The 27,721-nt window shown below is 36.7% G+C and overlaps 1 protein-coding gene across 3 annotated transcripts in view; it reads left to right on the forward strand.

The window, feature by feature from the left end:
• The window catches only part of usp48 (ubiquitin specific peptidase 48), an 81,867-nt gene that overhangs the window by 5,209 nt on the left and 48,937 nt on the right, over positions 1-27,721 (forward strand). The window contains exons 2-9 of one of the 3 annotated variants that reach the window (XM_051930371.1): positions 15,064-15,115; positions 18,006-18,126; positions 19,911-20,058; positions 20,740-20,867; positions 21,406-21,530; positions 22,606-22,714; positions 22,988-23,121; positions 25,267-25,349. In XM_051930371.1, the coding sequence (XP_051786331.1) occupies positions 19,992-20,058; positions 20,740-20,867; positions 21,406-21,530; positions 22,606-22,714; positions 22,988-23,121; positions 25,267-25,349 (646 nt within the window). In that variant the 5' untranslated portion in view covers positions 15,064-15,115; positions 18,006-18,126; positions 19,911-19,991. The remainder of the gene's footprint in view (positions 1-15,063; positions 15,116-18,005; positions 18,127-19,910; positions 20,059-20,739; positions 20,868-21,405; positions 21,531-22,605; positions 22,715-22,987; positions 23,122-25,266; positions 25,350-27,721) is intronic. The other 2 variants (XM_051930369.1, XM_051930370.1) reach the window with 2 other exon arrangements.

The raw sequence follows: 27,721 nt of genomic DNA on the forward strand, positions 1-27,721 counted from the left end.
CAACAATACACACAAAAACGTCTGTCTTAGATAACAAAGAGCAGCTATTGTCAATACAGGCTTGTAGGTGGCAGTAAGATCAGGTCAGACCTGCTTGGATTGTGCCATAAGTTTATATTTAAAGTCATTAATATTTGGATAGTGTTCATGAAACGAACAGTCCTAATAGGCCTTACTTCCTTCTTTGAAGTCACCAGCATTAATAATGATTCATGGAAAAGACATTGGTACAGAATGAATCATGTCTGATGCTGAGTCGGCCAGGATGATGTCGTTTTCTTTCCTGGGCAGTGACATGTACGAATTCAGTCCGCAATTCAATGCCTGGATCACACATTTAGTTTTAATGATACTATGGTGGTCCCTTTTTCATCATTGCACATTCACAAAAATCTCCAGTCCTCCTCCTGCTGAAATGGTTGTGAAATGCAGTAAAACCTGTTAAATGACTACTCGCAAACTGAATAAGTCCTTTCACTGAGCCATTATTATAATGTGTGTTGACTTGGAAAACACAGTGAACCTCACAATTGATGAACATGATGCACAGACTCTATTTTAGTTCCCTTTTAAGAGGGCCAATCCTACGCATTTGCACTGAAACCATTTTCTTTTTTTTTCTTTTTTTTTTTGGCTGCCTGTTGTTACTTCTCAGGCAACTGGTCGGCTGGTCAGAAATATCTCTGCTAAGCTTCAACTGCATCATGCTAGCTGTGCTTAGGGTTGCCAGACGTCCCTTATATACGGGACATGTCCCATATTTGATAATTTTGTACCCTGTTCCGTACTGATCTTTCAGGGACACCCAAATGTCCCGTATTTAGTTCATTTTCAAGTTTCATAATAAAAATATATTTTTACTACCTTCTTATGGTACTTAGTTGTAACTTTATAAGTAATTATACTTTCTTTTCTCAGATTCTCTTGATGAAAATAACCCAAATGTAACGAGGAAACTAGTGTTTGCTGCCTGTTTGCAACTTGTTCAGTTGCTATGGTTGGCTGAGGACAGCGACACTGTTACCGTTTTGCTTTCCAGTCGCGCTGCTTTGCAGTTCTGGATCAGTATTGCAACATACAGTGTCAACAAAGTGTGTTGTTACTACTTGCCATGGCCCACTTTTTTTCTAGCTGCCTGTATTAAATAATAATAATAATATTTCTCTGTTTTCTGTATTAAATAAATATTTTCAAATGATTTTACTTTTACAGAATTTTCGCTTGCATTAAATAATTTTCAAATGATTTTACTTTTGTTTTCCTCACAACCCACTAAAATCCTTGCTTTATGTTTTTAACTTCTGTCTCTACTTTTATATAATATATTGGTCTGGGTGTGTAGGGGGCATGTATAAATGTGTGTGTGTGTAATATTATATATATATATATATATATATATATATATATATATATATATGTATATATATATATAGTAAAGTAGAGAAAGATTTTAAGAGTGTCCCGTATTTCTAATTTTCTAATCTGGCAACCCTAGCTGTGCTGGAAGTCATTACTTGACTGACGAGGCACTACATTCAATTTCCATGTAGTATGGACGTTCATACATAAAAAATAGCATGTTTTTGCAGCATAAAAAGGCAATTTGCAGCAGTGCTTGGTTTTTCTTGCACAATCAGAGAAATTTACTACATACATATTGTTTCTCTTGTTAAACATAAGCAGTTACTTTCTACTAACGCATGTCTTCTGTAATGTCATGATGTGACTGAAAAATGTTGTGGCTTGAGGGACTGGGTCAACCCATGGTTAATTTATGTTGATGCAAAATAGCTGTGGCAGACAACTTGTTGGTAGTCGTGCTGTATACAGTGGCTGGGTTTTAGTAAGGTAACTGGCTGAACCTACAGTGTTTCATTTGGCCTATACTATTCATTGTAACAGTAATCATGTCATTTAATGTGCCAAGTGATGGTGGCTTCATGGTCAGACACCGGTGCCTTATGCCTTTCCTCTCTCCTTGGATTGCACAGAGGTGCCATAATTCCGCATGTGCTATTGCAAACTCAGTTGTGGAGTGCACCATAGAACTTTCCAAATGTAGGTGATTGTGTTATAGTGTGACAGTGATTGCATACAGTACGAGGTGAGACACAAAAATAACCGGATCGGTAAAAAAAAAAAAAATTATTGATGAATTACAGCATTCTAAACATTGTCACCTTCTATATACTCCCCCCTCCTCATCTCTACACCGCTCCATACATATCTTCCATTGATTGAAACAGTGCTGGAAGTCTTCTTGCTTGAGGCTCTTCAACAGGCTTGCCGTTTTTGTATTCACTTCATCCATTGAAAAAAAATGTGTTCCCTTCATGTCACTTTTGATTTACAGAGAAGTAAATTGGGTGAATAGGGAGGATGATCGAGGACAAGAATGTTTTTGTCAGTCAAAAACTGCTTTACGGAAAAAGAGAAAATTCACGAGAAATTTAATGATGATTCGCTGTTCTATTTTTTTCACCCGATATAATCGCGGCAACTCATGTAGCGATTGTTGTGCAAATACTGACTGGACTATTCACAGGATATGCCTAGCCAGTCGGCAGTCTGAGAGGGTGTTTAGGAGGGGATATAGTTCTATGATTCACGTTCAGCCGACCTCCAGACGGTTTTCCAGGAGAGCCCCAAGCCTAGTCCGACTATTTTTGTGTCTCACCTCGTATGTATGAAGTTGATTAACATAGTCTATATATAGTTGTTTCAGGGTTGCAGTTGAGGGTTTGAGGCGCATTTACATGCACACATTTATGGAACGATTATGATTTTTAAACAGTAAATTGCATAGAAATGTGTGTTCAGTAATCCCTCCTCAATCGCGGGGGTTGCGTTCCAGAACCCCCCGTGAAAGGTGAAAATCCGTGAAGTAGAAACCATATGTTTATATGGTTATTTTTATATTGTCATGCTTGGGTCACAGATTTGAGCAGAAACACAGGAGGTTGTAGAGAGACAGTAACGTTATTCAAACACTGCAAACAAACATTTGTCTCTTTTTCAAAAGTTTAAACTGTGCTCCATGACAAGACAGAGATGACAGTTCCGTCTCACAATTAAAAGAATGCAAACATATCTTCCTTTTCAAAGGAGTGCACGTCAGGAGCAGAGAATGTCAGAGAGAGAGAGAAAAAAGCAAACAATCAAAAATCAATAGGGCTGTTTGGCTTTTAAGTATGTGAAGCACCGCCGTATAAAGCAGCTGCAAGGAAGAGAGCAATGTGAAGGTAGTCTTTCAGCATTTTTTAGAGGAGCGTCCGTATTCTCTAGGCCAGTGTGCGAACAGCCCCTCTGCTCACACCCCCTCCGTCAGGAGCAGAGAATGTCAGAGAGAGTGAGAGAGAGAGAAAAACAAACAATCAAAAATCAATACGTGCCCTTCGAGCTTTGAAGTATGCGAAGCACCGTGTGTGAGCATGTCGCTTGACAAAGCCGGAAGGGAGCAATGTGAATATAATCTTTGAGCATTTTTAGACGAGCGTCCGTATCGTCTAGGGGTGCGAACAGCCCCCCTGCTCATACCCCCTCCGTCAGGAGCAGAGAATGTCAGAGCAAGAGAGAGAGAGAGACAGACAGAGAAAAACAAACAATCAAAAATCAATACGTGCTGTTTGATCTTTTAAGTATGCAAAGCACCGTTCAGGAAGCATATCGCTTGACAAAGCAGCCACATGTAAGCCCAGCAAGGATGGCAGCAATGTGAAGGTAATCTTTCAGCGTTTTTTGAGGAGCAGCCGTATCCTCTAGGGGTGCGAACAGCCCCCGTGCTCACAATATATTTGAGGAGTTTTATTTAATACGTAATACGCGCTCTGGTTGGGTAGCTTCTCAGCCATCTGCCAATAGCGTCCCTTGTATGAAATCAACTGGGCAAACCAACCGAGGAAGCATGTACCAGAAATTAAAAGACCCATTGTCCGCAGAAATCCGTGAACCAGCAAAAAATCCGCGATATATATTTAAATATGCTTACATATAAAATCCGCGATAGAGTGAAGCCGCGAAAGTCAAAGCGCGATATAGCGAGGGATTATTGTATTTTATTTATTTTTTTTGCATAATCATTTCCCTGTTTTTTTTTTTTGCATATGCATACAAAGTTTTATGAATGAGACCATAGGCAATCAAATTGACAGATTATCATCGATATAAATAACAGTCTGTGACAATAGAAAAAAAGAAAAAAACCTACATACATTTATTTGTGATTTGGTCGATTAATCCACATCCAGAGGTGTTTGGAAATGAATAGAGTAGTACTGTGTGCTATGGCAGTAAGTGTGCCCTATGATCAAACCCCCTAATCTTACAGTGCAAGAGTATGTAGGGGCATCTTCTCTATGCAAGGTCTCTGCGGGTATGACATTGAAGAAACACTATTTTGTATTTTAATTCTGACTATACCTTTATCTGATCCAGACAAAAAATGTGTGATAGTTACAGATGTAAAATTGGGGCCACAGTTTGCAAAGCAGGCTCTTTTTTTACATGTTTCTGTGTGCATTGTTTTTTTTGTTTTGATTATTCATGGCTTCTGAACTGTTCAAAATCAGAGAGAAAGCTGCACTAAAATACTGTAGTAACAGAAGCAACTTTCTGTTAATGTTTCCTGATTTAGGATGTGCTAAAATTTGTTTTACTTTAAATTTAAAAAACACATACTACAACACAGCCACACAGTTGTTTTTCTTGTAGACATTGTATTGAACGTGTATTGTTTCCTGCCTCAGGGGTCCCTGGCAGGCTTCTTCAAGAAGGCAAACTTTACCCACATCACTAGTGATGCAGCCTCACTAAAGTATTTATAGTGCTGCCAGGTCTCTCCCACCAAACTGATGATATGACACAAGCAGATTGAATGTACACTGTTAGGCATAACCCCTTTTAAAACTTCCTGGTATGCTTTCAGACAGTATGATGCATTGTCTATAACCACTGCTAAAATGTCATTAAGATTCAGCTGGTTGTTGTGAAGGGACTGAAGTGCTGCCTGTGAAAAGGTGGAAAGGTTGCAGCTCTTCATAAAGATAACATCTGCCAAAAAGTACTAGTCTTCAGTACCTGTAATTGTAATTACATAAGTTATTTCTAATGATTCTTAAACCTTAAATATTTATAGATTAAAAACTTGCATCATTATATCTGTAGTTTCATCTACTGCATATCTTAACATAAATAATTACAAAGCAAAAGCGAACTAATCTGCAAGATGCTAAATCCGGGAATTAAACAGAAAAATAAGAAAGAGAGACCCGTTTTTAAGGGCTCATTGGTTCTGAGGAGAAGCCTGTTCTTCTGCCCAGGTTTGTAGGTGTCAAGTTTATAACAGAGTCAAGTTTTTATAACAGAATAGTCAAATGTAAACCTTGCGTACCTTGTCACCATGAGGCAAAACATTTATTAAATTCAGAAACATCACTGTTAATTTTTAAACGGGTACTATGGTATGCTGGCAAAAGTTGTTGTCCAGATTCGTAAAAGTCACCGGAATATTGTTGTGCCCTCAATTTTGCAGTTAAGCTCGTGTTTCTTAGTTTTTTTGATATAGTTAGGGTATCTGATACTGCTCACTTTGACATTTCTGTCTCATGCAGCTAGCTAATTCACGTGCCTTTAACAAGAAAACATGTAGTATACATGCGTACAAACAGATACAGGCACGACTGGATTTCTATAAGAATTGTGTTCGCTTGAAAAACAACAAACTAGAAAATATCTGAATGAACTACAAATTATTCAATCATTTAATTTGTTGGGAAGTTTTGTAACAGTCACCCCTTCAGTCTCTAAATTCCGTGCATTTCCGTTTTAAAATCTAAAATCTGTTTTTTATGGGTTAATTTTGTGAATCCGTCCATATTTTCCGCATCGCAGAAATCATAGGGCCCTAGGTTACAGGTCCTTTTCTCCCTCCTTAGTGGCCAACCTCTCATACAACTCATCATTTGCCTTTTCTTGAACCTTCACCACATCTCTCTTCACCTTATCACTTTGTTCTCTTGTCTATTTTCTGCATCTCTCTGACTATCCCACTTCTTCTTCGCCAACCTCCTCCTCTGTATACTCTCCTGTACTTCCCCCTTCCACCACCAGGTTTCCTTTGCCTCCTTCCTCTGTCCAGATATCACGCCAAGCACCCTTCATGCTGTCACCCTTACTACTTCTGCTGTAGTTACCCAGCTGTCTGGTAATTCTTCACTGCCATCCAGTTCCTGTCCTACATCCTTCCTGAACTCAGCCTTGCAGTCTTCCTTTTCCAGCTTCCACCATTTCATCTTTGGCTCTACCCTTAATGTCCTCCTCTTCTTGATCTCCAACGTCATCCTACAGACCACCATCCTATGCTGCCTAACTATACTTTCCCCTGCCACCACTTTGCAGTCTTCAGTCTCCTTCAGATTTACCCTCATGCATAGGATATAATCTACCTGTGTGCATTTTCCTTCACTCTTGTATGTCACCTCTCTCTTCTTAAAATGCGTATTCACCACAGCCATGTCCATCCTAATTGCAAAATCCACCATCATCTGACCTTTTTTATTCCTCTCCTTTACACCATACCTACCCATCACCTCTTCATCTCCTCTGTTCCCTTCACCAACATGTCCATTAAAATCACTTTCTGCTGGGCATGTGCATTAACAGCATTCATCATCACACCTTCAATTTCCAGCTTCATAATCTGTCTGACACTCTTTACACCGCCAAAACACGCTTGACATACTGTTCCTTCAGAATAACCCCTACCCCATTTCTCCTCCCATCGACACCATGATAGAACAGATTGAATCCACCTCCAATCCTCCTGGCCTTACTCTCCTAACATTTAGTCTCTTTCACGCACAATATATCAGCCTTCCTTAACTCCATCAAATTAGCTAACTCTTTCCCCTTACCTGTCATACTGCCAAACATTCAGACTTCCTACCCTCAGTTTCACTGTTTACCTACCTCCTCTCCTCCTGCCTCCGGACATGAACCCCCAAACCCAACACCATTACACACTTCTCCTTCTTCGGCCAACAGCAGCACAATTTCCGCCAGACCCTGTTGGCAAGCAGTACTGGTGATGACCATTGTTAACCCAGGACTTGATCGATCCGGTATGGAAATCTGTATTGTTGTCCTCATATTGATGTGGCAAAATTTGACACCAGATGCCCTTTCTGATGTAACTCTCCTTATTTATCCAGGCTTGGGACCAGCACAAAGAAACACACTAGGTTGTGCATCCTCTAGCTGGGCTAGGGGAAGCACTGATTTTATTACAGCTATATACAGTGGGGCAAAAAAGTGTTTAGTCAGCCACCAATTGTGCAAGTTCTCCCACTTAAAAAGATGAGAGAGGCCTGTAATTTTCATTACCCGGGCGATGTGTTTGGGATCATTGTCATGCTGAAAGACCCAGCCACGTTTCATCTTCAATGCCCTTGCTGATGGAAGGAGGTTTTCACTCAAAATCTGACGATATATGACCCCATTCATTCTTTACTTTACATGGATCAGTCATCCTGGTCCCTTTGCAGAAAAACAGCCCCAAAGCATGATGTTTCCACCCCCATGCTTTACAGTAGGTATGGTGTTCTTTGGATGCAACTCAGCATTCTTTCTCCTCCAAACACGACGAGTAGAGTTTTTTTCATCTGACCATATGACATTCTCCCAATACTCTTCTGGATCATCCAGATGCTCTCTAGCAAACTTCAGACGGGCCTGCACATTTACTGGCTTAAGTAGGGGGACACGTCTTGCTCAGCAGGATTTGAGTCCCTGGCGGCGTAGTGTGTTACTGATGGTAGCCTTTGTTACTTTGGTCCCAGCTGTCTGCAGGTCATTCACTAGGTCCCCCCATGTGGTTCTGGGATTTTTGCTCACCGTTCTTGTGATCATTTTGACCCCTCGGGGTGAGATCTTGTGTGGAGCCCCAGATCGAGGAAGATTATCAGTGGTCTTGTATGTCTTCCATTTTCTAATAATTGCTCCCACAGTTGATTTCTTCACACCACGCTGCTTACCTATTGCAGATTCAGTCTTCCCAGCCTGGTGCAGGTCTACAATTTTGTTTCTGGTGTCCTTTGACAGCTCTTTGGTCTTGGCCATAGTGGAGTTTGGAGTGTGACTGTTTGAGGGTGTGGACAGGTGTCTTTTATATTGATAACGAGTTCAAACAGGTGCCATTAATACAGGTAACGAGTGGAGGACAGAGGAGCCTCTTACAGAAGAAGTTACAGGTCTGTGAGAACCAGAAATCTTGCTTGTTTGATGGTGACCAAATACTTATTTTCCACCATAATTTGCAAATAAATTCTTTAAAAATCAGACAATGTGATCTTCTGGATTTTTTTTTCTCATTTTTTCTCTCATAGTTGAGGTATAATACCTATGATGAAAATTACAGGCCTCTCTCATCTTTTTAAGTGGGAGAACTTGCACAATTGGTGGCTGACTAAATACTTTTTTGCCCCACTGTATAATGTCATCACAAACCATCAAAAATTCTTTGATTAATTTTAAGTAAGTTACAAGGACATTTTGTGGCTTCAACATTTTGTGACTGTACTGCCTCCTAAATGGTACTGTACACCATATCACTGATACTCTACTTTATAACACCACTTGGCATTCAGTGCGGTGTCTGAGATTACAGATGCAACAGTCAAACAACTTAAGCATGAGTCCCATTGTTGAAGTTTTTTTTTTTATTATTATTCACTGGATTTCTCATTTTGCTTCTGTAACTGTCTTATATAGATTTTGGGCACAGCTCGCCATCTGAGATAGATAGATAGATATATACACAGTACTGTCCAAAAGTTTTAGGCGGGTATAGAAAAAATGCTGTAAACAAAGAATGCTTTCAGAAATATAAATAATGATTGTTTATTGTTATCAATTTACAAAATGCAAAGTGAGCGAACAAAAGAAAAATCTAAATCAAATCAATATTTGGTGTTACTACCTTTTGCCTTCAAACGAGCATCAATTCTTATAGGTACACTTGCACAAAGTCAGGGATTTTGTAGGATTATAGTCAGGTGTATGATCAACCAATTATACCAAACAGGTGCTAATGATCATCAATGTCACACGTAGGATGAAACACAGTCATTAACTGAAACAGAAACCGCTGTGTAGGAGGCTTAAAACTGGGTGAGGAACAGCCAAACTCTGCTACCAAGGTGAGGTTGTGGAAGACAGTTTCATGTCATGGCAAGATTGAGCACAGCAACAAGACACAAGGTAGTTCTACTGCATCAGCAAGGTCTCTCCCAGACAAAGATTTCAAAGCAGACTGGGGTTTCAAGATGTGCTGTTCAAGTTCTTTTGAAGAAGCACAAAGAAACGGGCAATGTTGAGGATCGTAGACGCAGTGGTCGGCCATGAAACTTAGTGCAGCAGATGAAAGACACGTCAAGCTTATTACGCTTCGAAATCAGAAGATGTCCAGCAGTGCCATCAGCTCAGAACTGGCAGAAACTAGTGGGACCCAGGTACACCCATCTACTGTCCGGAGAAGTCTGGCCAGAAGTGGTCTTCATGGAAGAGTTGCAGCCAAAAAGCCATACCTCCGACGTGGAAACAAGGCCAAGCGACTCAAGTATCCACGAAAACATAGGAACTGGGGTGCAGAAAAATGGCAGCAGGTGCTCTGGACTGATGAGTCAAAATTTGAAATATTTGGCTGTAGCAGAAGGCAGTTTGTTCGTTGAAGGGCTGGAGAGCAGTACAATAATGAGTGTCTGCAGGCAACAGTGAAGCATGGTGGAGGTTCCTTGAACGTTTGGGGCTGCATTTCTGCAAATGGAGTTGGAGATTTGGTCAGGGTTAGTGGTGTTCTCAATGCTGAGAAATACAGACAGATACTTATCCATCTTGCAGTACCATCAGGGAGGCGTATGATTGGCCCCAAATTTATTCTGCAGCAGGGTGACGACCCCAAACATACAGCCAAAGTCATTAAGAACTATCTTCAGCGTAAAGAAGAACAAGAAGTCCTGGAAGTGATGGTATGGCCCCCACAGAGCCCTGATCTCAACATTATCGAGTGTGTCTGGGATTACATGAAGAGACAGAAGGATGTGAGGAAGCCTACATCCACAGAAGATCTGTGGTTAGTTCTCCAAGATATTTGGAACAACCTACCAGCTGAGTTCCTTCAAAAACTGTGTGCAAGTGTACCTAGAAGAATTTATGCTGTTTTGAAGGCAAAGGGTGGTCACACCAAATATTGACTTGATTTAGATTTCTCTTTTATTCATTCACTGCATTTTGTTGATTGATGAAAATAAATGATTAACACTTCCATTTTTGAAAGCATTGTTTGGTTACAGCATTTTTTCACACCTGCCTAAAACTTTTGCACAGTACTGTATATTTTATTTTTTTCTCTGTCCATTTTGACTCTAGAATTTGTTGGCAGTTTGCTTTCTGAATCTTGTATAGTCTAAAATTTGGTGGTAGTCTGTGCTTTGGTTTTTGACTGCTGACAGTTCGTGTTTTGGTACTAACTACAGTTTTACACTTTGTTTTTTTTCGTAATGGTTTCTTTGGTTTAAGAATTCAATCCTTAAATAACTTCAGCAAGTGTACTCATAGTGTGGAAGATCATTTGTTTTTTTTTTTTAATTAATTTTATTGTAATCATTCCATACAAATAGATCAATTTATAACAAAAAAAAAATTGAAGACAAATCAAACTCCACCCCTGAGCAGCTATGATGCACTGGTGAGTAGAACGAATATGATCTTGAGTTTGGGTTAAGAAACCTCCAGGGGTCTGATAAGTTGTGGTCATTTAAACTGTGTAATTGTCTTTGCAGTGTTAGATGTCGCCCCCCCGTCACAGGAGTCCTATCTAAGAATGGATTTAAAACACAATTAAAGTCCCCAGCCATTATAATTTTATGAGTGTTCACATTGGGAATGGATGCAAATAGATTTTGCATGAATTTTATTATCGACATTGGGTGCATAAACATTTATCAAAATCATTTTACTGTTAAATAAGTTGCCCGTGACCATCACATATCTCCCTTCAGGGTCCGATACTACATCTGATGCTACAAATGGAACTGTTCTGTGTATGAGAATTCCCACCCCTCTAGTTTTCTTTATAAAGCTAAAATGGAACATTTGGCCAGTCCAGTCTTTTTGTAGTCTGAACTGATCTTGCTTAGTAAGTGGGTCTCCTGTAAAAATACTATTTTAGCGTTTAAGCCTGTTAGGTGAGAGCATACTTTCTTTCTCTTTAATTCGTGATTCAGGCCTTTAACATTCCAGCTCACAAAGTTAACTGTCCCATCATGGAGACATTGATTTTGAGTTTTTAATGTCATTTTATAGTCTTAACTGGTAGTGAGGCAGTTTTAATCTTAATTTCAAAATTCCCCATGAGTTATTGCATTTTAGCCTATTGTTGCATTGATATTTATAGTTATAAGGATTAGAAGAATAGATTAGATATAGCCTGCTCTCCCCCCTTTATCCCCCACCCCCCCCCATTTTGCCTCCTCACATGAGGCTTGATCCCACTTTGCGATGTCCCGGTCCTCTGACATACAAAGAGACAGAGCACGTCCAAAACAAAACAAACCCCAACCCGCAGCGGCGTTTGAGAATTAAAACAAAGAGAGATCCATTGCAGCTGAATTCTAAATACTATCTGCTGAAAATATAATCATTAACAGTCTTTAACCTTGAAATAATCTTCAGCAATTTTAAGATATTAAGATAATAAAAGAATGAACCCTGGGAATGATTTTAAAAAGTAGTTTAGGATAAACATAGTAAATCCTAATGTAATAGTATAAATGTAATAGTACTGTAATAGTAGAAATAGCAATAAACCAAGAGTATGATGTTAAACAGTCTACTTTAAGGTAGTAAAAAAAAAAAAAGCCTACTTTAATTACTTCCACACTCACGTCTATAACTGTAATTAAGACATAAACATATAATGTCCAAGTAAAGAAAAGGATGTATAATTATAATACCAGTCTCTTTAAAAGTGGATCCGACAGCAGAAGATAGGTCCTTCCCATGCCTTGACAGAATACGGCTCCTTATTAACTTTCAAAAGAGTGTCAGAAACAGCTTCTTTAGTTCCTTTTCAGCTTCCTCCTTGCTTGAAAATACATAATATTGGTCTTGAACTTCCGCTTTCTGTTTGGCAGGATACAAGAGGCTGTATTTGATATCGGCTTTCTGTAGCAATTTTTTAATGTTAAAGTAGGCTGCGCATTTTGCAGCTGTTAATGGTGAGAAGTCAGGGAAAATACAAATAAGATTATTTTCAAATATAATCTCTTGCTTGTGCCTGAGAAGTGCCATCACATCAAGCTTACATCATAATCGCTCGAAGCGGACAATAAAAGACCTAGGTTTAAAGGTGCTTGATCTGTATATGCGATAAGCTGCTACTATCTCAATGTCGAGTTTAAAAACATCTCCAATTATTTTAGAGAGTAATTCTACTGCAAATTTCACTGGGCTTGAGCTTTCTCGTTTCTCAGGTATACCCTCAATTCTTATATTATTTCTTCTGCACCCATCTTCCAGGGCCACAAGTCTGTCTCCGAGTTTTTTGCATTCAGAATTCGCAGCTGTAGCTTTTTCATCGGCATTAGACCCAATTGTTCCGCTGTTTCAACTTGAGCCGTGAATGCCTGCTTAACGTCACCCAGCTGATCTGTAATGTCATTAATCTGGTTGGCAAGTATTTTCAGTTTGGATCTATTTACTTCGATGTGTTCCTCTAATTTCTCCAACATGCTTTTAAAGTTCACATCAAAACGTTTAAATAGACGTGTTTCCCGGTCTTTTTGTTATCCTTTTTAAGCTCTATGTTAGACTTCTTAAGCTCATTCTTGTTATCCTTCTTAAGCTCATTTATGGCCGTAGCCATGGCAGTGGCCAGTGTAGCGATCATCTCTTTCAGTTCAGACAGTTCGTTTCGGATTTTGTGCTCCATGAGTGGAAATGCAGCTCCTCTTACATCAGGTGCTGCGGGCTCGCAATGAGTAGAGGAGGGCACATCCTGCAGGGCCTTTTCTAGTCTCGAATGATCCTCAGAAATCGGCGATCCATCGTGACCTGTATCCCTTACACCTTCTCTCCCATTTTCACTCTCGACTGGAGATGATACAGTGTAGCGGGGTCCCAGGAAATCTGCGCATTCGTCTGCCTGTTCCAGGTCAGTCTCCGAGAGGCCATACCTTGCACTCGGGCCGGATGTCTGTCCAGACTTTGATGCAGCTTTAAGTTTCTTTTCCGGTTCTTTCTGACTTTTCTTCTTGTTACTCATGCTTGTATATTGTAGTGGAAGTTCCTTGGTCGGGTTAAATACAGGATACCTCTAAATAATATGAAATACGTGTGAAAATAAAGCCGCTGCTAGCGGAGCTCTGCTTCAGACGTCCATCTCCTATAACGGACGAGACCAACTCTCGATCATTTGGTTTTCTATTCATAACAGTTCCACTTTTGTCTCTGTGAATAATTTTGATCTATTTGGTGACAAGCCTTTTTTTGCGGATTTTTGGGTGAGTCTTTGTAACTGACAGCTGACTCTTCACTTAATGGCTGTGTCCATAATTTTGTGCTTCAGTTCTGACAGTAGTTTCTCTGGGTTTCATTATTGACCCTGTCCTACAGATTTCCGAATAAACGCATATATCTGCTAGTTCGGTCACCCCATCCAGCTTTCCCTCTTGGCGGAAGGTAATAAAGGGGCATCGATTAAAATTTAAAAAGTTGGTGCATGTTGCCTATGTTGCAGTCCAGCAGGACTATCCAGGTAAAGGCAACTGCAGTTGCTGAAACTCGTTGCCTCTGATTGTATCGGATTATACAGTTGAAATGGCAGGGCATTCCTGGTTACATAATTCTCCCACTACTTCTCATCATTGTTATGGGATTAGTGCTGTGTTGTACTGTATATAAGTAGTGTTGCCACAATTTGGAAACTTATCAGCATGCAGTACACCATCATAAGTCACAGTCTTGACCAGTCTTTTTTCTTTTTCCAGTCTTTTCATGGCATGATAGACGTGGAAATCTGAGTAGAAATCTTCACTGGATCTCAAGTTCAACAAATCTCTCCTCCATTCACATAATTTTGGACTTGATTTTCTGAGTCCCGACATTTCTTCTCTCAAAAGCTGCCAATGTTCAGGATCATGAACAGAAATCTTTGCTGCATGGAGCTTGTTGTACCCAAAGGAAATGCATTTAATCACCACATGCTTTCACATCACATCTACACTGGATCACTTTAGCTAAGGCAGCTTTGCACTGTATAGTAAGAGTATACTCCCCGAGTCTTGTAAACAGTATGTATTTAAATTGGTGATTTCTTTACATTTCACCTTTTAAGTAAGATTTTGTGAGAAATAAATGTTTGCGTTAATTTATATATGACACTTTTTATAATCGTTACTAGTGGTTATTGGTGAAATTCACCAAAGTATTTTTGCAGTGAATATGCTGTGTTTGAGAGTAAGCTTGTTCACTAAATATTTTCCTGGAAACTAGCCCGGTGGCTGACTTAGACTAATATTTTTGAAAGCTCCCCTTGATGCTGTATGGAGCCAGAGTGATGTCACAGAGCTGTAGCAAACAATGTAGGATGTGACAGTCCCCGAGTATGTAACAGTGATCCTAGTAAAGGACTAAAATGTACCGGAATACTTACAAATACAAGAAATGTCTGTGTATGTGTATCTTAAAAGTAATGCCATTTTGTATAGAATTGTATGTGACCTGTGTGTAATACATGAGCCTACCCTAAGACTTTCCCATAGAAGAACTGAATAAAGATGTAATGTGTTTATGTATGTTTGTAACATTCTTTTTGATAATTCTGAATAAATTACATGAGTACACAGCATAGACTGACCAGTTGTTACAGCAATACTCAAGTGTCGAAAGTCATTTGTAGTGCTAACTATGTGAGTAACTGGAGGAACTCAAGACAATTCAATCATAAAATGTAACAATTTATTTGTGGATAGCTGTACTTAAAACTGTAAACTACTGTATCCTCTGCAGATACTTTTGTGACAGCTGAGTGAAAACTTTGATGACTACAGTGTCATATCAAGTAAGTAAGGTGTAATGTTGGGCGCATACGCTGATCGCACGTTGCCGTAACCACAATACAATGAACCACCTGGATTGGGAAACGAGTACAACAGGTGACACCTCAGCACCACACTGGAACAGTGTGAGTTGATTTTTACGGTGGCTATAGTGCCAATCCTTCACCAACCCTTACGTTTTTCCTTTGTAAGTTGGAGGACTTGCTTGCAGGGCTGGATGCAGAAGAAACAATTGCAAGTTAAGGGTCTTGCTCAAGGGCCCAGCAGAGTAGAGTGTATCTTGACAGATTAGGAGGATGAGAAATGTACCAGTCATGTGCAAATCTGTATCAGACTGTTCTGTAAAACACATCAGACATATCCAGAATAACAGTTTTTATTTCAATGCAGTGCTTGGCATTATTTAATCAGACCTTTTGTAAAAATTTGAATGTGCTAACTAAACTAAAATAACACCTTCAAATCTGAAACCACATTGGTATGAGTATGTCCAGACTTTTTAACACCTAATGTGTTAACAATTCCTACTTTGTTACAAATTTCTATTTGTAAGTAGAGATTTTTTTTAACTAGTCAAAACTATAATTAGAGGTGTCTTATTACTTTTGCCTATTCAGGATTGGAGAAATTTCATTTTCTAATTGACTGGTCTTGGGTTTTTCACTTAGAAACATATCTAATTTTATTTTGACTAATCAAGATTAGAATTATGAGTATTTTAATGTATTTGAGTTCAAGATATATAAAATATCATTTTAGTTCTAAAATGCCAAGTTGTCAAAAAAATAATTGAAGCTCTTTGGATATGCATTTACAGGTTATCTCAGACTCCATAGAAGTCAGTGTAACAGATCCCTCAGTTTTATTTCTTAGGTTCCAATACTAAGTATTCAAAATTATATTTTAGGTATAAAATATTATATTTTACATTATAATATAATTATGACTAGTAAAAGGAAGATACTCAATTTCAAAACAGTTTCAATGTTCAAGGTGAAGAAAGAAATGGTTAAAATCCAAAAACATCCATAAAACAACTTTATGTCAAAGAAAAAAAAGTGAACCACAATTATATATTTAAACATTTTTCATCTTCCTTTTTCTTAGTTCCGTGTTATGGATTAACTGTTAAAAAATTAGTCCCCTAGAAATGCTCAAACTTAGAATATAATGTCTGTGTAACAGTGAAGTGTACATGGATACACTTTTTTATAATGGGAGCATTCTTAGAACAGGAGCAGTTAAGGACTTACAAGCAAACTTGCTGCAAGCACAACAAGGAAGTTAGAGAACTTTCTAGCTGAAGCAGTTTAGTTATTGAAAACAGCTGACATAGAAGAATATTTTGAGCCGTTCTGTCAGATTGAAAATATATATCAAACTGCTTGTTCCATGCACCTGCTTTTGGCATCCAAGTCATTAGTACTTCATGGACATTTAAATTAAAAAGTGTGTATACTAATAATCTTGCAGGGAGTTTCATCTGTCTTTTTCTGAAATGCATTACAGTGGAAAAATGTTGTATCCCATCAGTCCATTAATACTACCAGAATTACTAGTCCAACAGTTCTAGCTTTTGAGTAGAGGATTACTATCGGTTTTATGTCCTCCAGGTGGATAAAAGTTTATTGTTAATCGCATCTCATAATGACATCATGCTTTATTAAAGGAAAACAAAAAAGTGGTCCCAGCACTGAGTTTTGGCAGATATCATATATAACTACAAAGTGGAGTGAGTAAGTCTGCGTGTAATACCATTTTGATAGCTACAAAGTAGAATACCTAAGAACAGTGCTTAATATACTAATAAATTTAGGCTGAACAGAGTTCTATGGTCAGTAGTATCAAAAGCTGGGCTCAAGTCTACTGGCATAATGAATATAGCATTTCCCCTACCAGTGTATAAGGGTTAGCCTTTGCCTTGCACTCAGATCTACTGCAAGAAGCTTTGACCTGCTACAACTGTATATTGGATTAAGTAGGTTTAGAAAGTGGATAGATAGATGGGGTTTGTACCAGACCTCAATGTTTTGTAAGTGTTGTGGTTATTTAAGGTAAGATTTGAGTTGATGCTAGAGTACAACTTTTTTTAATACTTGCATCCATATCTAGTTTTGATTTCTTTTCTTTTTCTTTTTTTTTTTAAAGTGAGAATAACTATGTTTGAATCTTGGATAATGTCATTCATTAATGACATTTTGTGTGCAACAACTCCTAGTGAAATTTCTTCTGTTTAGTTGGAACTCACTGTAAGGAATATATCACTTTTTACTTTACTCCTTATGCTTTCTGTTTGCATTCTGTCTTATTATTTTGTTGAATAAATAATGACAAAATAATATTTGCTACCTGAGGTAAGAAGTTTTGGAAGAAAGGCTGGCAGATTGGCTGTGACACCCATTATGAATTAAAAAAAATATGTATATACTTAAATACTGTGTTGTGTTTTTTAAATGCTACTATAGTAAATGACATCTGTGACATCATAGTTCTGCATGTAGTATGTAACACATTTGTAATGTTGGATAAGAATTACGTGGAAACTTACAAATGAAGAATTTGTCATAAACTGAACTTTATTAAGATGTGATTGATAAAATATTTTGCAATCTTGGGTTACAAGTCATCATTTCAATACTGACCTTTTGTTGAATTCAGCAAATATTGCAAACTGGGACTGTAGAATGAGCTATTGTTACATTATGCAGTTTAATTGACTTTTCAACAATTTGTTTGCTGTAAATTATTTATAAAGATTAACCTTGGAAACAAATATTTTTGGAGTTGCTAAGATGGGTAAGGTTTTAAACTCTTAAATTGTGTTTTTTTTTTTTGGCCAGGGGAAACAATGTTAATATTTTTCAAAGTGATTATTTTTTTCCTTTTCTTTAGAAGAAACTGCAAAGGAAACCCAAACTGCCTTGTTGGTATAGGTGAACATATATGGTTAGGAGAAATTGATGAGAATACCTTTCACAACATCGATGATCCTAATTCTGAAAGGAGAAGCAAGGTACTATTTGGAGATATAGTGTATATATGTAAAATCATTTCCTGAATTATTCTTTAAAATATACATTATTACCATACCAGCAAGCCTGCAATTCTCAAAAGAATCGCAAATCCAAGAATGGCAATCACTTTATGTTCCATCCGATTTCGTTAGTTGAGCTCTTTCATTGTGGTGCCGTGACGTCTACACCGCGTCGTAGGAGCCTCCGTGTATTGTTTTTATCCATGCGGTCTCGTCTTTGTTGTTCTGTGGCTGTGTCGTTAGGTAGAACTCGTTTACTGTTAGGAAGCATACTCCAACTTACATACACTGACTGCTGGCACAGTGGATTAGAACAGGTGTAGTTTACAGGTTGTGGTGTTTGGGCGCCACGCACTGACTCTGGGAACTACGGGCTTGGGTTTGTATTACAAAACGTTGAGCTCTTTCTGTTATGTATTTCAAATATGCCACACAGACCGCTGGCACAGTGGATTAGAGCAGGTTTAGTTCACAGGTTGTGTTGTTTGGGCGCCACGCACTGACTCTGGGAAGCCGATGGGTTTGACTCTGAGGAGCAGTGCGCATGCGCTGCGTCCGCCGTCAATGCATAAATTAAACTGTGGTTTAGTAATATGGATTAAATTCAAAGGACAATGTAAATGTTTATATTGTAAGTGAATATCATTTTGATCTAACAATCTTAAGACTTAGTTTTTTTTATACAAAATTATTAGCTATATACAAATAAAGTTGGCATATTGCGTCAAATTGTTATGTTCACTTATTGCATTAACATAGCATTTAATTTGATCTCATTAATATATTTAAAATGGCACTTTAATGAACATGTACTCTATAAATTAAACATCACAGGTAAGATATCACAATTTTTTTATAATCTAATTTTGTTCAGATTTTAATTTAACTCTGTATAATGACAAAGTAATCTTAGGATATTATTCTTAAAGAATTACCACTGCATTAACAGTACCTTTTTCTTATTAATTTATTGTTTATTTAGTTTTTATGTTCTCCTTAGTCTGTATAGGTTTTTCTGCCACAATGTATTATATTAATTGGTGATTCCTTTTTAAAATAGATGGCCCTCTTTGAGTTTTGTTGTGGATGTGTGCTTAACAGAATCTCAAGTTGCACTAGTGTTCCATGTAGAGTTGTTTCCTGTGTTGCGTGTGATGTTCTTAGGATGCTTTAGGACCCCTGTGACCTTGAATTGGATTAAGAGTGCCTAAGAATTTGGTGGTGGAATGGTTAACACTGTTGGCTCATAGCTGCAAGACACTGAGTTAAAATCCTATCATGGTTTTTGTCTGTATGATGTTTTCCCTCTGTTTGGATTTTTTTTGTCTGGTTTTCCTTCACATCCCAGAATCCTTGACAGTTAGATAATCAGCAGGTCTAGACCATTCCAGTGTGAGTGAGTGTGGTTATGTGCACAAATTTGCTCTACGTGCGAGTGGTATTCCTTTCAGGCCTTATTCTGAGGTGAGCCATGGGTCCCCAAAATCTTTATGAATTGAAATTTTATGAATGGATGTGGATAATGGATGAATTGTTTTGTATATTTTTTGACTCCTTAGCATGTGAATATTTGTTTCTATGTCATAGTTTTGTTTTTATTTGTATATTTCAAATGGTAAATTCACAATTTATCTTTGATTAATAAAGTGTCTATCTCTATCTGAAAAATATGAATACAATTTACATCACATTATTGTTCTGTATGTCTTTTAATGATTATTTTTAAAATTTGCTACTTGTTTTTTTTTTCTTTTTCTTTTTAGAACACTTTTGTAGGCCTGACAAATCTTGGTGCAACCTGCTATGTAAACACATTTTTGCAGGTGTGGTTTCACAATCTAGAAATGAGACAGGCAATATATCTGTGTCAAAATTCCAGAGCAGAAGAATTTGCTGTTGAAGATGATACAGGTGAAAAGCTTTGCTTTTGCATCATGCACTGAAAAAATCTTCTAGAATCTAGATGCCTCCAGGAGCAAGAGGATTTTTCAGATAGAAAATGCTGTCCCGCTTTTTTTTAGTTCTTCTAATACAATGTCTCACAAAGAAAGTTTTTTTAGAGCTGTAAGTTAAAGATGAGTAGTTATAGAGCAACCTTACACCATATAAAAAAAAAATTTGCTAGGAAATTTCAACAATCATTCTAATGGTGATAAAACTAATTATGTTGTATTCTACCTGGTAGAAAGTCTTAGTATCAAATATCATAACGGTTCTACTCAACCTACCTGAGATATTTGTAATAAGTCTTTAGTTTGTTAGATCACAAATGAATGACTTACTTAAATATTTAATTAAAATTAATAAACCGCAGCATGTCTTTTTAGACCTTGAATGAGTAATCATGTAGTAGAGTAAAGTGCACAGAAGGATAGTTGTCTTCACTACATGTTTTTTCCACCACATTTGCTCAGTGGAAGGGCTCTTTTACTGTCAATATTCACACTAGTAGAAATTGGCAGCTGTTTATTTTAGATGTGATTTACAGTTCTTGTCTAAACCAATGATATTTTTAAGATGGTTTTTATTAAATCATATTTTATTACCTATAAAAGAAATGTTAACAACAGAATGTGTTTTTACATTTGACAGATTATGAACCACAAGAAATATGTGAACATCTTCAGTACCTGTTTGCATTGTTGCAGAATAGTAATCGAAGATACATAGACCCTTCTGGACTTGTCAAAGCACTTGGATTAGACACGGGACAACAGCAGGTTGATAAGTATTTATTGTCGACAACCTCTGGCTCTTTTTGTTTGCTCTTAAAGAGCTTGGCTGGCAAGAAATGTAAAAACACGACCTATGATGGGGGAAAATAAGAACCTTTGAAGTACTACATGCTGCATTTTAAAAATTTATTTTAACATTCAATCTCATTCAATTTTTTTCAGTTGTTCCCACTCATGTTAATCCATTCTAGTAATTCCACCCATGCATCTTTTTTTTATTTTGTATATGTGCTGTCTCGTTTAATAAAAAAAGAATATAAAAATAAAATAGACACAGTACATAGACCCTTTTGTTTCTTTATGCTGATTACTAACTTTTTACTTATGTGTCTGCTTTAATTGGAAGAGTTAATTAAAGTTTCCTTTCAAATTACTGTATATAACATCTGGAACTTCCTTTTTTGTGTCTGTGAAGTTTTAAATAGAATTTACAAAGTCAGTACGGAGGTGTTTTTTCAATGCCTGACTCTTTAAAGAGTAACAGCAAGTAAAATAAGTACTAAAAAATTATATTATTTTTTAGGATGCTCAGGAATTTTCTAAGCTCTTTCTATCCTTACTGGAGGACACACTATCAAAGCAGAAAAATCCAAATGTACAAAATATCATACAGCAACAGTTCTGTGGACAGTTTGCCTATATTACTGTGTAAGTCCTGTTGTCTTATTCATTGTGAAATGTTCAGAACTATGACTAGGGGTTTGTAAAAACTTGCAAAGTAATAAACATTTACAGTTTTTTTGCAAATTCACATTTAGCTTTTGATTGGTCGGATTCACGCATAACTTTATAATAAAATTTAAAGTCATTGTTTACATTTATGTATTATATCATAACTATATTGAAATGCTTGTCAAAATGTGCAGTTCCTGTATTTTTAAAAAACTCTAAAGTGATTTTTATTTAAAAAGCATTCTAAAATAAAACTTTGTAAACTAAATAATCTTTTTTCCATAGGAAAGGCTTCTTTGTAATGTCACTTATTAGTTTTCCACACTGGTGATGATTGTTGAATTCTTGTTATCTTACCCTTTGCCTCCTGCAGATGCAAGGGAGTGTGAAGTGAAATATCCTAGTTTTACAGCTTTTGCTTTTGTGTCTCACTGATCCTCTTAGAATCTGCACAAGGTTGCTATGGTAGTGGTATGTTTGACTTTTTAGCTAATAAGCTTGCAAAAGCCCTCAGAAAGGTTTATTTTCTTTATTTGACATTACATTCTGTATTTATCACTTCTTAACCTCCTTTGATATTGCATTCTTTTTTCTTTGAAGGTTTAGAGTTATTAGCTTTTAATGTTAAAGTGGTTACTGAAGAGAAATGTCACTAATGGTGACCAAAAGTGCAAAGCGTTTTATACAATACTAAAATAAAGTTTAAAAATGAAAAGAAAAAAGATCTGAATATATGGTATATCGTTTAGTCGTCAGGTTGTCTCTTTCAGACTTACTACTGGCAAGTTTTCATACTAACTGAAAGCTTTGTACAAATGCATTGTAATTTCAGTGTTAAATGACTTACTATTTGGTGTTTCTATTATACACATATATTTATGTATATTTTTAATACAGTTTTTGAAAATGACATCAACAATGTATATTGTCTTTCTGTAAGAACAATATAATTTCAATATATCATTTATGTCAAAGTAAACTGCTCTGTGTTCTGTTTAAAAAAAATAAAATGGATTGTTACCTCTTTACTGCATTCTTGTGTTAATTCCAGGTGCAACCATTGTGGCAGAGAATCACAACTCTTATCCAGATTCTATGAACTAGAGCTCAATATTCAAGGTCATAAGCAACTCTCTGACTGTGTCACTGAATTTCTTAAGGTAATGCTATAATTATGATAAGATGTATTGGTTACATTTACATGTTTATTCAGAAACATTTAGAATTATGAATTCTTTTTGGGGAACCATAAAGTAAAAAAATACAATTTACTTGTGTCTTTTTGATTTTTTAATTTCCCTTTAATAGTACATTTGTTTCAAACATTAGAGGGAAAATCACAAATGCTTTATTCTAAGATTTTTTAATACATATTGTGCATGTTATATACACACACTTTGCATAATTTAATATAGTTTTGTCACTGTTTTTAGGAAGAAAAGCTAGAAGGGGACAATCGTTATTTCTGTGAGAACTGCCAGAGTAAACAAAATGCTACCAGGGAAATTAGACTGCTAAATTTACCTCATACTCTGAACTTTCAACTTATGCGTTTTGTCTTTGACAGGTAAATTTGTTTTTGTTTTCCTTTTTTGTTTGTTGGATTACAATTAAATCAAATGTTTTGCATAAGGTAATATTCATTGGCTTTATTTATGTGAAGAGAGGTCAATATAAAACAGCTTTCTCTTTAAAAGGAAGACTGCACCACACCCATTTAAGTGGTGTTTCTTATCAAATGACATAAATGGACAGAGACTGCTAATGTCATATGTGGTCTTTATCTAGATTCTGTTGATTCCACCATTGTACTAAAGCTTCAGTATTTTATTGTTTCTTTTAGAAGCAGAAAAAAGTTTAATTGCATGAAATTTTACATGACTGTTAATTTAACTACAACTTAAAATATTAGCTTCCTAATATACAGTGTACTAATAGTAAAAACATACTGTAAAAAGTAGTGCATTAAATTATAGTGTTCTATTCATATCTTTAATTGTTTGATCTATTAATATCTTTAATTATTTGAGAATGATTTAAGATAATTGAGGAAACACATACTGCACCATTCCGGGGGTCTCAAATATGGTTTTGGAAAACATTTTTAACAAGAGCTTTTGGTCCAGTATTGGTGGTATTATTATTATTATTATTATTACTACATATTGTATTCCCATCTTTTTACATTTAATGTTTTAAGATAGTAACCCTCAATATATTTAGATTCTTTGCATAACTATGCCTAAAATATAACAATCGAGGAATCTTCTGTAGCTCGTTTTCTCCTCTTCACCAGATGAAAGCTCCTTTGATGTTTTTGAAGTGCTTCCACCCTCCTGAATACCATTGACCTGCTATCTGTTCTTTCAACCAAATGCTTGATTCAGCATTTCAAAGTTCTCTTGACCCTTTTTCCTGAGCTTTCTGCAGGATTCAATTAACACTAGAATCCATGAAGCCTATGAAAAAACTCGTAATCCCAGGACACCTTAAATTCCTTCACACCTCTCCTCATCAGCGACTTTTGTTTTGCAAATGTGTCAATCAGCACAAGCAGCCTGCTATCCCATACCCCCACCCCCTGAAGGAGCCGCAGTCAGTCACAGAATTCTCAGAGCTCAAGTGTGTATATCTGAGTTTGAGGTGCCTGGAGTTGTATAGGGTAAATAATATATCATTATATGGAGTACATACATTTCATGTGTGTTCCTTGTCTACAAAGATCTGTGTAAGTGTAGGATGACACGAAATGTGAGGTAAGAAATGCTGAACACATAGCATAAACAAAGTTTTTCCATGTTATACCAATAATGACGTGACGTGTAGAATTCCAAATATCAAATAAACACATGTGCTTTGTGGCGGGCGGCCGGGTCCCATGCCCGGCCGGGACGCCCCTTCTACACATGTTCCGAGGGAGCAATCATGGACTGCCCAATGCCTCCCCCGGGACGCTTGGTGGCAGCCTCCCTGGCTGAGGATGATGCCTCAGTCTCCTGCAGGGCTCCATGGGAGATGGAGTTCTCCACAGTCCTGTTGGGATCTGGGGTGGCCACTGCATGGGTCCCTGAGCTGGCCTGGACAACTCTACAGCCCCGCCCAGAAGTGTAATCGGAAGCACAGGTGATCAAGCACCTGGAACACTTCCGGGTGGGCTATAAAAAGGACCGGTAACCACCACTCAGGGCCAGAATCGGGAGGAAGAGGATGAGGTTGCCAAGGTGGAGTGCTGTGTGTTTGTATTAAATGCTTTTGGGACTGTGTATTACCTGTGGGGTTCACGGGGAAGACGTGCCCCACAGGTGAAGAAAAATATAAGTCTTGTTGGGTTTTACACATGCCCCTGTGTCAGTCTGTGCCAGGTCGGGCGCTATACATCGTCCTTATCACAGCTTTTATTCAAGAATATAACTAAAGAAAAAAAATAATTCAATTTATATGTTGCTGTCAACAAGTTAAAAAACCCAAGCTCAACCTAAATGTCACATGTGTTATAATATCCAGTAGCTGTTCCACTTCTTTGGATTTACTGACCAAATGTAGCCTTAAAATACTAAGAGACTGAATTTCTTCCATGGTGATGCAGTGTGGCTTATTGTAATGTGTTGCAAAGAATCCTTTTTTAGTTTTAATGAACATGCATTGATTGCAGGATGTAAAAATGTCAGTTGAAAATAGCTCATCATTTTCATTTCAAATAATTCTGTTTTAGACAAACAGGTCACAAGAAGAAACTGAACACATATATTGGTTTTCCTGAAATTTTAGATATGGGACCATTTCTGGAGAAAAAAGGTAAGAAATTTAGATGTGTTATTATAAATATAAAATTTGTATAACTTTTGAAACAAAGTTTAAAATTGTCTCCTACTTCATTCTTTACTGCATTACTGTCTAGACAGGGTGAGTTCCTCTAATTTAGTAGTTGGTGAATACAGAGAAGAGTGGGTTCCAAAATAAATAACACTTGGTAATAACATTTTAATATTTCTAATACTAGTTTATCAAAATCCTTTTTAAATGTCCACTATAATAAAGGTTTTAGGTTAACCTACCAAAAAAGCGCAAAATATATAATAATTTGATAAAACTGTATACAATTCTTGGCACTCTTAATACAATTTGAATACCTGCAATCAGTAATTGAGTCCAGAACTAGGACAATTACCAGGCTTGTGGAAATCAATTAGTTCAATATTCAGTTATTTGTGTTTTTATTTGAATAGGTTAATGTTTGCAAAAGCTTTCTACATCTGCCTAGAATAATAATAGTTGAGTCACTTTTTGTTTTAATTTAAGTGCTGAGGGAAATAGCACATCTTTAATTTTAAGAGTTAGATTTTTCTTGGAGTTGGGGACCTTGGATAGCTAAAGACTTGATTTCTTCTTCAAGTTGTTGTAGTTATGGGAATTTTAAGCCGGCCTTCATGTTGTGATCCTAGATTTCAATGTGTAGATAATAACTGAGTGCGAGTTTGAATTATTGACATGTTGAAGGCAAAATCTAAAAATTGAAACACATTTTCATTGTACTTGATTCTTTTGAAATACACTAACTTTCTAATGACAAATCCAATTTCTGATCAAAAAAATGTATGGGAACAAAATGATGTTTTTTCTGATCAAATAGTGACTGCATTGTGCCCTTTTACACAGAGTTGTCTTTTTTCACTGCAAGGCTAGGCATGACAGACATTGTATTAAAGCTTGCTGCCATCTTTGCATAAACAAGTTTTGAGAGTTAAAGGACTGCTAATCATTAGTGACTCAACGTTTCAAAAAGAGGTTTTCAAATTGAAGTTTAAACTTCACCATAAGCTGATTTAAGTTTAAGAAGTATACTTAAAGTGCTGTTTCATAGTTCAAAGTTTTGTCTGGTGGTAAAGCATTCTATAGTAGAACCCCAATTATCAGTGCCCAGATTATATAAAAACTGAGTGCATGTTACTTTGGTGCAATCAGAACTTCACAGGGAACAATTTACAGCTTTGACATGATCAGGACTGTACTACTATCAAGAGGGAAGTGGTGCATAGTGCAGCGCCAAGGCACGGCACACCAAGGAGACTGTAATAACACAGCATGGTTTTGTAGTTATTGCTTCAACTTGATCATGACTTAACGCTTACAAACAAAAGAAATGGATCGTAGTGTGGCATGATGGCATGGCAAACCAGGGGGGCTGGAATTAGACCTGGTGGTTTTCACTACACCAGTACTGAAGTCCGAAAAAATTTTATTACTCATCCAACAGTACTAAAGTATGAAACAATGCTTAAAAGTGATACTGTACCATATAAATTGAAAAACTCTTTTATGTCCATAATTTCAATCTGAAATGGCTGCAGCCTTATGTTTTATCAGAGTTTTAAGTTAGCATCAGCCCACATTACCTCAGATGATCTGGGTTCTGTTGTAGTTGCATAAATTAATAAACATAGTTTTTTTATATGTAGCCAACCAAATACTAAAGTAAACAACAAAAAGAAGCAACAGAACCAGAAAAAATTAAATAGTCAGAAATATCTCAATGAGTCACAAAGAAATTGATCTTTTAATAAAATTAAATATTCAGCACAAAAGCTACAGTATAATAAAATGAGAAAACAAAAAAGCTATATTAGATCAAATTATTTTTAGAAAAATAGAAAGTCAATAAACAATAATAATGCAATAATAGAGGAATAAACATAATGTCAAGGATATTCACATGATTGAATGATGTTGAAACCAAGACTTTAAAATAATAAGAATATACTATATATTATAATATAGTAGTTAGTGTTTCAAGCAAGGGGTCTTTAGTATTATACTATAAAATATTGACAATGAAGCACTACAGAATTGTAAAGAATTATTAATATTATGTACAGTCATGCCTATACAAAAGATATATCATCTGCCTACAAATTGCAAAGCGTCTTTCTGACAGTAGTAGTGGCAGCAAGCCACTGCTAGCCCTATTGCATTCTATCATCAGTTTTTTTTCTTTGAAAATAGTCATTGCCAGTTTGTTGCAATCACTTGTGATGGGGATTTTCTTAGTCATCACTTCTCTCATCTTATTTTCTCACATTGTTTTGTACATGTGAATTTCTCAGGTTGGTATTTTGAGAGAAAAAATTAAGTTGTAGCTAATTTGCTGCTTCATCTGCAGAGAAAACAAT

The sequence above is a fragment of the Erpetoichthys calabaricus genome, chromosome 8 (assembly GCF_900747795.2).
Source record: "Erpetoichthys calabaricus chromosome 8, fErpCal1.3, whole genome shotgun sequence".
NCBI lineage: Eukaryota > Metazoa > Chordata > Cladistia > Polypteriformes > Polypteridae > Erpetoichthys > Erpetoichthys calabaricus.